Genomic DNA, 10,676 nt, shown 5'->3' with positions numbered 1-10,676 from the left:
ACACACACACACACACACACACACACACACACACACACACACACACACACACACACACACACACACACACACAGAGCTCAGACATCAGCAGCTTCAGACAATCTGAGCCTCAAACGAGTTTAAAGTCTTTCAGATGTTTGATATGAAGAAGAATATTTCTCTGGTCTGTAATATTCTGGGAGTGCGTTCAGGTGCTGCTGGGAAAACTCAGTGTCAAGGACCACATCACTGTTCACACGCTGTCTGAGGCAGAAATGAAGGTCAAAGTGAGACGAGCTCAAAGCAGCACCTGGCTGTCTTCTTCACTCTGTCTTCCTCGTGTCCAATCGTCTCAGCCATGCAGCGTTTCACGTTTCTGTCTCTTCAGCTTCTAAAAATGTTCTTGGCAAAATGAATAAAAGAGGTTTCTTCAAAAGCTGTCCAGGCCTGCGAGGGGGGGCCTGCAGGTCCATGTCCACGTCACAGAACTGGACCCCTGGGACGAATCTTTGCCCTGTGTCATGGAGACGGAGACGACGCAAGCATCCCTCTGCTTACACAGTGGACGAGCAAATCAAGGACATCTGTGTCATTGTTTGACGATAAGTCAAGAATGTGACGTCCAATCACACATCAAAGCTGAGGCCCCGAGACCCAAACCAGGACCCCGAAAGGTTTAGATCCACATTTTCTAGGGTCTGTCAGGTCCGCGTCAGGTCCCGTTTGATTGCTGTAACCTGTTCCTGTGGTGCTGCTTGATGTCTCCTGGCTGGTCCAGGTCCGTCCTCACCAGCTCACCCAGCACGTCTGACCGTCTCTGCCTTCAGTAGCAGACAAGCACAACAAGGACGTGTGTGTTATCTGTGGTGATAAGTCAAGAATGTGACTGGACGAGGCGTCCCGCCTGCGGCTCTGGTCTGCTTCACCTCTAACCATCCTCCTGCCGGGACCCGTGGATCTGCTTCACTGATGCAGTTCAGTCCTCTGCCCTCACAGGTCCACCACAGAGCTTCATGTCTCTGTTTGTGGTACTTCAGTGTTTGTAGTACTGCATTCCCTCAGTATTCAGGTGCATCATCTCACCTCAGGTCCCACCGCCGCAGCACAGGCGTGTGGTGTTTGAGATCTTGCGGAGCAGCCGGTTCCTGGAACCACGTGGATTCAGCAGATCCTCCTCTGATGACCTCGTCCAGTGGAGGACGCAGCCGTCTGATACGTGGCTCGAAAAACACGGGGCTTGATGGCGTCTGCAGGCGCTGATGCATCACTCGGCTCATCAGGGCTGGTGCAGAGACTCCCGCTGTCTTTTGTCTCCTGTCAACTCTACAGCGTTCATTAATTTCTGAATAAAAATTGTGGACGCTGTCCTCTGAAACAGCTCCACCTGCAGGTCAGTGCATGTCACAGCAAGAACACCAACTTTAAAAACTTTAGGTGCTGAGGGGGTTTGGTTCTGCAGAGGACGGCTGAGCCTCGTCTTCGTGTCTGCAGGACAATGTCCAGGAGAAGACGTGGACTTACCGTCTCTGCTGGTATTTCCATGTAGTACATAAAGAGCAGACATATGAAGTAAAGCCTTTGGAAGACGTGTGTTTTTGGTAAAATGTCACTTCTAGTGATTCCAGTGAGAAACAAGCTGTCTGAAAACACTGAATATAAAAAGAGCTGCTTTCAAACCACAGAAGAAGAAGAAGAAGAAGAAGCTGTCGGCTGGAGGATAACAGCCCCATTTGCTCCTCCTCTGTTTGGCTACTTGCTAACCGGCTAACTGTTTATCACCTCCTGCCTTTGAAGACGCGGCGTCCTGCTACGATGCCTCCACCAGGTGGAATCCTCCGTTCTCCTCCATCAGCTTCTCCCTCTTCCTGGCCTGAACCAGACTGTAGACCACAGCTCCCAGCGTGTTCCTGTTCAGATTGAAGCCCCGCCCCCCGCCGCGCTCGATGAAACTGGACCGTTCCTCGCGGCTGCTCACGAAAAACGTCCGCACCTGAAGCCAGAAAACAGCGTCGATGTCACCACGTTTATGTCTTCTTCTACAGTTTTAATGCAGCCATGACAGTTTATTCAGTTCTTCAGATTAGGCACAACATGACACTGTCGATCCGTGTCTCACCTTTCCATGACGCTCGCTGATGCCTTTGACGTAAATGTTCCCTCTGAGCTGCCGTAGGAAGCCTCGCTCCACCAGGATACAGCTGGTGGATTCTGGGACCTGATGCAGGAGGAGTTCAGTTACAGACGTGATCTAAAGGACTGAAAGGTGCACCTGCAGACAGGTGTTCTCACCTGAATCCTCCCGCTGACCCCGGTGCTCTCCATCCGGCTCGCCATGTTCACCGTCGTCCCCCAGATGTCATACTGAGGTTTGGTGGCACCGATCACACCTGCGATCACCGGGCCGTGAGCGATACCTGCAGATGATGTCAGAGGTCACATGGTTACATGGTCAAAGCAGGTATCTGCTGAACGTGACGTACGTACCGACTCGCAGCTGTAAGCTGTTTCCTGTGTGTGTGTTGATGTGTTTGAGTGTTTCCTGCATGGCCAGAGCGAAGAGAACCAGCTCGCTGAGGTGATGCCAGCCGTCCTCACAGTCCTGAGGAGAGACGACAGAAGGGAGGAAGGGAGGAAGGGAGGAAGGGAGAGGCGAAGAGGTAAGGAAGGGAGGAAGGAAGGAAGGAAGGAAGGAAGGAAGGAAGGAAGGAAGGAAGGAAGGAAGGAAGGAAGGAAGGAAGGGAGAGGCGAAGAGGGAAGGAAGGAGGGAAGGAAGGAAGGAAGGAAGGAAGGAAGGAAGGAAGAGAGAGGCGAAGAGGGAAGGAAGGAAGGAAGGAAGGAAGGAAGGAAGGAAGGAAGGAAGGAAGGAAGGAAGGAAGGAAGGAAGGGAACAAAGGGCACAGGAAGAGAGAGGCAAAGAGGAAATGAAGGAGAGAATTAGAAAAGAGAGATGAAGACTGTCCAGCTGCACCTGTACAAGTAGAAAGAAGCTCTTTGATTGTGAGTGACAGGCCCCAATTTAATATTTTTAAGATGAAATTTGCTTGAAAAAGACTTAACTCTCTGAAGAACTGGGAATTATTTTGAAAAGAATTATTTAAATATTTAAAGAAATAAAACTGGACAGAAAAACTGTTTCACATTAAAAGCCTGGAGGGAGGAGAGAAGGAGGAATCACGCCTTCTGGTGCTGGAAGGCTTTTAATTTGAACCACCAGCAGGAAGTGACAGGTTTTACTGACTCCAGCTTGAATCTGAGGACTCACCGTGATGACATCACACATCAGGACTCACCTGTCTGTCAGGGGAGAGACCAGAAGCTGCCATGTACGAGCTGCCAATGGTTTTAATCTTCTCCACCTCCTGGAAATAGCACTCATCTAAGAGCTGCACACACACACACACACAGATATAAATAAATACACAGTGTATGAAAGAAAGAAGAGTGTGTGTGTGTGTGTGTGTGTGTGTGTGTGTGTGTGTGTGTGTGTGTGTGTGTGTGTGTGTGTGTGTTTGTGTGTGTGTGTGTGTGTGTGTGTGTGTGTGTGTGTGTGACCTCATCGAAGTCGGTGATGATGTGGTTGAGGAGGCGGAGACACTCGACGGGCTGATGAACCTCCTTCTGCTCGTAGAAGTCGGAGAAACCCGGCAGAGAGGCGAAGAGGACGCCAACGCGCTCGTACGACTGAGAGTACAACTCCTGCAAACACACGCGCACAGTGAACACCTGCACGTACGCACACGCCGACACACACCTGAGCCAGGTACCTCGTCGCTGCGGTCTCTCTGCAGGAAGTGCTGGGCCACGTGGGCCGGCAGGATGTTGAGCAGCAGACACTCGTTGTGCTCCCTCAGCTCCTTCATGTCCTCCACCTCCTTCCTCGCCTGCAGACGCCACAGGAAGTCCAGCCGTGCCGTCGCCTCCAGCTAGCAACGAAGAAGATACAACTGGTAAAGGTAATAAAGGAAGAAAAAACTCCAGTGGAACCATTGAAACCAGTAGAACTCACCTGTCTGCTGTTGTAGAGGACGGCGACCCCGAACATCACCATGAGCACGACACAAACTCCTTTCTCGCACAAGTGATGAGACCTGAGAGACACAACCTGTTTACCTGGCGTGTTCATAGGAGTGATGTGGTAACGATGGATGTGATGTGACAGGTGAGCTCCCTATGTGGTTATGAGGTCACCTGTGCGTCTCTATGAGGTAGGTGTAGAGGGCGGTGGCCAGCAGGAGGATGGCCAGCTTCAACACACAGCTTAACCTCAGGAACACTGCACAGGTGACCATGGCGACCACGCCGCTCAGCACCATGTACTGCACACATGGAATGTGATTGGTTATCGCGCCGTCAACCATACAGAGAAGATACATGTTGTAGGTGCTCACCTCTGGATGTGTGCAGATGGTGATGTCAGGCCAGGTGGAGGTGGGCGGAGCCAGTTGGGAGTCACTTCTGTTGATGGGAGTTTCTGATGAATCACACCACAGCTGGAGAAAGAAGGGAACAAGGATGGACGACAGGAAGCCATAATATGTAATTCTGCCACAATGTCCTCAGTGTCTGCTTCAAGATTTGGTTCCTTCTCCGCCTGTGACCTTCGACCTCTCTGCGTTACTCAGGTGCACATGTTTAAAACAGAAGCTGCTTAAAAACTTTCACCTTGAGCTCTAGAGGAGAAACCTGACGGGCGCGCTGCACTCACAATGTCTGAGGAGGCGACTCCGAAGTTGACGGTGACGGCGGTGAGCGTGAGCAGCGTCCGGGCGCGCTTGGTTTCATGAACCCAGCAACAGAGAGACTGCAGAGGGGCGGGGCAACGCTTAAACTCCTCCCCCAGAGTCAGCAGCAGGAGCAGGAAGTAAACGCTGCCGCCAACCACAAACTGAGCCACCATCGGACAAAACCTGAGCAACATATCGGAGACACAACAGTTATCAAATACATATTTTACTGTCCGATACACAGACAGGTGGACGGACAGGCGGACGGACAGGTGTACCGTGGGGCAGGGATAAGAGCCTGGACGGCCATCAGCAGCAGCAGAAGAATGAAAGAGCAAACCATGTTGGACTTGAAGAGCTCATCTCTCATTTGGGAGTACTGAGAGACAAAGAGAGGACAATTAATGATCATCTGACTGCTCACGTCACCTCACAAACAGCCCCACCCCCTACAGGAAGTGAGTCATTACCTTTCCCTCCATGTGGGAGTCCTTGAAAACCTGGGTGAACGTTGTGATGTGTTCCTTCCTCATTCGCTCGCTGCTCCGGATCTCCATGGCCTGACAGATCCTCTTGTTGACTTCTCGTGATCCCGACCGCTGTGCCGCAATCTGATTGGGCAGCTGGGTTAAGGAGCCGTTGGTGAAGGTGGCGAGGATCTACGGCGCACAACAAGAGACAAGAGACGGTCAATATTTTAAACGTTCCTCCAGAAATGGCCACTTCAAATGTTTCCTTTGTCCTCACAAAGTTCATTCCCAGGATGTCTCCAAACGGCAGCTCGGCGCTCCAGGTCGTCATCTCGTCATAGCTGGGACGCCTCGCTCTTGGCGGCTCCGCCTCCTCTCGTAGTGCTGGGCGGATCAGGTACGTGTCGATGTTGTGCTTCCGTAGAAACTCGTTGCGCTCCTGGCCGTGTCCCGCCTCTGTCTCGTAGATCCCGCCCAGACAGTCCAGAGTGGCACGCGAGATGTGAACCCGCCTGAGAGGACGAGACGAAATGAAAAACCGTCCTCAGTGTCCTCAGAATGTGTTCGACCTCTTTAATTATCAACATTAGTTTCATATGACAAAGTTTTGTAAAAACAGTTCTTGTATAATCAGCAAATCTTTTGCAGTGAAGGACACAAGGACATGGTTCTGTGCCGTCTTCAGCTCATGGTGGGACTGTCTGAGGGTCTGATCAATATTTACATTCTACCAATAAAAACTGACCCCGGCACTCCTGCGGCCTCCAGGCTGTTGGCGATGTCCACGTCCCAGCTCCAGATGTCAAACTGCCACTTCTGAAGACCCAGAACACCACAAAGGACCGAGCCGGAATGGACACCGATCCTCATGTCCACCTCCTGCTGCAGCTCGCGGCGGACATACCTGTGACAGGACGACACGGTGACGTCTCGGCGAAGCCTCACGCGATGAAGACGAGCGTCTGCGTTCGTGTTCTTACCGTATGGTATTGATCATGCTGAGGCCCATCTCCACGCAGCAGCGGGCGTGTCCTCGCTGAGGCTCCGGGACTCCAGAGACACAGTAATAACAATCACCCAGGATCTTAATACGCAAACACTGATGCTCCTACACACACACACACACACACACACACACACACACACACACACACACACACACACACACACAGAGGGAAACACACACTGTCATCACCAACAAACTGACTGACATGCATCATTATGAGTCTTATGATGTGAATACGAAAGAAAAAATCAAACAACAGAAATAAAACTTAAAAACTGAAAACTTTTGAAAGAAGAAACTAAGAGCAACTCTCAAATCTGGAACCTCTAAAGGTTAAAGGTTAAAGGTTGTGTGTGTGTGTGTTTGTCATGGTCATATGACCTCAGCCAGCCTATCGAAGCGACCGAAGAGCTCATTGAGCGTTTTCACGAGTTCCTGAGCCGAAAGGATCAACGACAGAGATGTGAAGCCGATGATGTCAGCGAACAGGATGCTGTGAGGAGAGACAGGAAGTCAGCGCGGGATTCAGAGAGAGACACAGGAAGTTAAAGTCACGTCTCTGCCTTTAAAGACAGGAATTTATGGTCGAGTCTCTGTGCAGACACCAGACAGGTGCTCGCTCACCTGACGTCTTTGTAGTGGTGGATGTAGATCTTGTGGAACTGCTGAGGCAGCAGATACTCATCTATGGGGGCCATGTCGGCGATCATCTCCAGGACCAGAAAGCGAGGCAGGATGGACATCACCAGACGCTCCTGGGGGTCACAAAGACGCGGTGAAGCGAAGGTCGTCACACCTGGACTGTGTCTGGCCTGAGCTGTCTACCTGTCTGTGGTTCTCTCTCTCCAGCCTGACTCGTCCCTCGATGCAGCGTCTGGTCTCCAGGAAGGCCTGTCTCTGAGTGCGGTCCGACAGGTAGTGAATGAACAGGCCGGCAGTGTTCATGGCCAGGTACAGCAGGGCCTTCGACAACACCTGGAGAGGTAAGAGTACGCACAGTTAACACGGTCAGACCAACACACACGATACACCAAAGTCAGAAAAAAGAATATTTGTAATGTTTCAGAGAGAAAATGAAGGTGAGGCGGGCTCCAACCGTTCTGATGAAGGTGTGGTTGCCATAGTGACAGCAGGCGTCCAACAGCAGGTGCAGGGTGGAGGTAGTGGCCCCGGCGACGATGGACCAGAGGAGGGGGAGGGGCAGCAGGGTGTAGGTGGAGAACAGAGAGAAGAAGACGTACCAGGAGTGATCGCTCTCCGCCCAACTGAACACGCCCACCAACACCTGCAGCACCTGAGAGAACCAGCTGACCACAGACAGGTACCTGAGAGACACAGACAGACAGAGAGACAGACAGGTACCTGAGACAGACAGACAGACAGACAGACAGACAGACAGACAGACAGACAGACAGACAGACAGACAGGTACCTGAGAGACACAGACAGACAGACAGACAGGTACCTGAGACAGACAGACAGACAGACAGACAGACAGACAGACAGACAGACAGACAGACAGACAGACAGGTACCTGAGAGACACAGACAGACAGACAGACAGACAGACAGACAGACAGACAGACAGACAGACAGACAGACAGACAGGTACCTGAGAGACACAGACAGACAGACAGACAGACAGACAGACAGACAGACAGACAGGTACCTGAGAGACACAGACAGACAGACAGACAGACAGACAGACAGACAGACAGACAGACAGACAGGTACCTGAGACAGACAGACAGACAGACAGGTACCTGAGACAGACAGACAGACAGACAGACAGACACCGACACAGACTAATTTGACTGGATCTGAGACCTTGGTCTTCCTGAGACCGAGTTTCACCTCTGCCTACATTTCCCAGCATACCTCAGCCACTGCGGTGATGACATCACCTCCCTCCTGGTCAACGCCAGCACACAGATCCCCGCCCACAGGACGACCGACAGGCCGGCCAGCCAATCACAGGCCACTCCCCACCAGCCCGGCGGCCACGTGAGCAGTAAAATGAGCAGCCTGGTCAGGATGTCGATGACGTTGGTGACGACCAGCGATGTTCTCCTCTGACCAGACGAGAACTGCTGATAGAGCTGCTCCAGGTCCACAGACCTGAGCACCATCCAGGTGTTACTATGACATCATTCATCACCTGTATGTCATTTCAAACACACCAACGTTTTCTGTGCAGTTTGTGTATCTTTACTTGAATGTATGTTGCAGAGCGGGGATGAAGACGCCTCTCACTGTCGACCCCCACGACACGAAGAAGTCGGCGTCGCTGAGTGAGTCGTGTTTTGCGTGCGCCACCGCAGTGATCCTTGGTGTTGTCGGGTGGATGCGAGCAGCTGACGAGCGCCGCTTCTGCCACAACGCTCCCCGTGACGCCTTGTTACGGATCTGCCTGCAAGACGACAGACGACATGTAACGAACGTCCCGCTGTGTAGAGCTGGATCTTTCATTTCTTTGTGTTGTTCCGTGAATTAATGACATCACTGACTCTACCTGTTGATGTCGGCGATGTAGGCGTCGGTGACAATGATGCGGTGCCTCCCTCTCTCCAGGCCTCCGGCGAGCCTCAGCGAGTACAGGTTGTGCTGGTCGATGATGTTCCTCACAGCGTTTTGCCACATCAGCTGTTTCTTCCGCAGGCCGGGGGAGGGGCTAATGCTTGTGCTGAAGGTGATGTCACTGGTCTGCCGCACAATCTCACAATCGCCATTCTCCAGCACGCCACGGTCCTCGTCCATGGTTACGAGAGCGGTGAGGACCACCTCATCTGCGACCTGATTGGTGGAGAAAGTGTGGTGAAAAGTCGACTGATGAGATAAAGCTGCTTTTAATGTGAAATATCTGCGCAGGAAGTGCTGAGACGATTTGACAGTTTTTAACAGCCATTCAAAAAGTCTCCGTCTCCATGGTAACATTTTCACTGTGTCTTCGATGTAGTTTTTACAAAGTATTGGAGCAGGAAGTGGAGCAGAGTGAGTACGAGGTGACTGTCCACTGAATTAACATGTAACTGGAGCGGCCTCTTAATGCTCGTTAAGCCGTCATCAGGCCAGAGTGAGTTGTGCTGTAAACATTCTGTATGTTGGGGTGATCAGGTTTAACTTAAACGCCTTTCAATGGGACAGTTGGCCTGAACACATGGTGTTGGCCCAGGTCAGAGGCAGGTTAACGGGCTTATCTAATCAGGCCTCAGCACTGTGGCATGCTGGCTCCTAACGGCGTCTGGCAGGAAGTTCGTCTCTGCTGGGAGAGCCCTGCCCCCCTTTGTGACTGTTACTGCGCCTGTTTTTACAGTTTATAATGTTAATGGTGGCAAATTTACCTTTAAAAATTCTGTTTAATTTACAGAACAATGGCTCCATGACTTCACACAGAAGCAGACAAAAGCAGCTTCTCATTTATAGCCGTTGAAATTACTACTTTCGCTCTGGCTAGTTGCAAGCTAATGTTACCGCCATGAACTGGAATTTTTTTTTTTTAATTTCCAGCTGACAATAAGAGAGTTTGAAACACACACGCGCGCGCGCGGGGGGGTTACGTGCATTGTATCATGCTAACTGACTGAAACTACGGCTAAAATTTCAGAAATAATCATATCATGCCAACATATTGAGGCTACAGCTAACAGTTCTTAGCTAATCATATCATGCTAACAGACCGAGGCCAAAGCTAAAATTTGCCGGGTAATTAAATCATGCTAAACGACTGAGGCTAACGCTAACAGTTACCGGGTTATCACGCGAACAGACTGAGGACGAAGCTAACAGTTCCCAGCTAATCATATCATGCTGAAAGACTAAGGCTAAAATTTGCCAGGTCATCATATAATGCGAAAATTAATGAAGTTAACAGTTCAAGTTGTCATGCTAACAGACGGAGGCTGAAGCTAACGGTATTCAGTTAAGCATATCATGCTAAACGACTGAGGCTAAAGCTGACATTTCACAGGGAAAACGTCATTACCTTGATTAGCTCATGCATGTGGAACACACCAGTGAAGGACTAACACGGTTTCAGTGTGTGTGTGTGTGTGTGTGTGTGTGTGTGTGAACGCACCTGCTGCAGAGTTGATGTGTTTGTTGTCCAGATGAAGAAGTGTGTAAGACCACTCTGTTGTCTTGGTCACATCTTCTCCTCTCTCTGCTTCCTCTCTCATCTTCCTCACAAGATTTTTTTATTCCTCTGTTCTTCTTCTTTTCTCTTGGTTTGTTTTGTCCTTTCTTTTCTCAGAATCTGTTGTCTTTTTCCTTCTCACTCCATTTCTCTTCTGACTTGGATGTTTTGTCCTCTTGTCATTTCTTCATCTTGTTTTGCTCTTCTTCTCTTCTTCTTCTTCAGTTTGCTCTTTCTTTGGCTTTTATTCCATTTTTATAATCCACACATCCTTTTTTTCCTTTCTTACATGCAAAGTAAAAATATCCTCCTTGACATTTGTAAATTCAACATCCACACCAACTTTAAACGTCTTTAATGTTCATTA

General features: G+C 50.4%; 1 protein-coding gene across 1 annotated transcript; it reads right to left on the bottom strand.

Annotated features, from left to right (window-relative positions):
* Nucleotides 1-1,251: 1,251 nt before the first annotated feature.
* LOC139327731 (adenylate cyclase type 8) lies at nt 1,252-10,366 on the bottom strand. The gene is made up of 25 exons (XM_070957661.1): nt 10,253-10,366; nt 8,690-8,970; nt 8,390-8,587; nt 8,056-8,295; nt 7,276-7,504; nt 7,005-7,154; nt 6,804-6,934; nt 6,561-6,672; nt 6,154-6,281; nt 5,919-6,077; nt 5,451-5,685; nt 5,174-5,362; nt 4,982-5,082; nt 4,685-4,886; nt 4,368-4,469; nt 4,168-4,295; nt 3,986-4,067; nt 3,744-3,902; nt 3,532-3,675; nt 3,270-3,362; nt 2,464-2,578; nt 2,269-2,393; nt 2,096-2,194; nt 1,759-1,969; nt 1,252-1,293 (listed from the first exon to the last, which is right to left on the bottom strand). The coding sequence occupies exons 2-24, from the start codon at nt 8,932-8,934 to the stop codon at nt 1,787-1,789; spliced, it is 3,549 nt and encodes a 1,182-aa protein (XP_070813762.1). The 5' UTR covers nt 8,935-8,970; nt 10,253-10,366; the 3' UTR covers nt 1,252-1,293; nt 1,759-1,786.
* Nucleotides 10,367-10,676: the final 310 nt, after the last annotated feature.

This window comes from Chaetodon trifascialis, chromosome 24, assembly GCF_039877785.1.
Source record: "Chaetodon trifascialis isolate fChaTrf1 chromosome 24, fChaTrf1.hap1, whole genome shotgun sequence".
NCBI lineage: Eukaryota > Metazoa > Chordata > Actinopteri > Chaetodontiformes > Chaetodontidae > Chaetodon > Chaetodon trifascialis.
This window is presented reverse-complemented; position numbering and strand designations above follow the sequence as displayed.

Excerpts from the sequence above, each read along its gene's own strand:
- LOC139327731 (XM_070957661.1), bottom strand. The coding sequence starts at position 8,934 with ATGGACGAGGACCGTGGCGTGCTGGAGAATGGCGATTGTGAGATTGTG. Across the intron at positions 2,579-3,269 it reads GTCTCTCCCCTGACAGACAG|GACTGTGAGGACGGCTGGCA; the intron begins GTGAGTCCTGAT and ends GTCTCTCCTCAG. Across the intron at positions 1,970-2,095 it reads TCAGCGAGCGTCATGGAAAG|GTGCGGACGTTTTTCGTGAG; the intron begins GTGAGACACGGA and ends TTCTGGCTTCAG.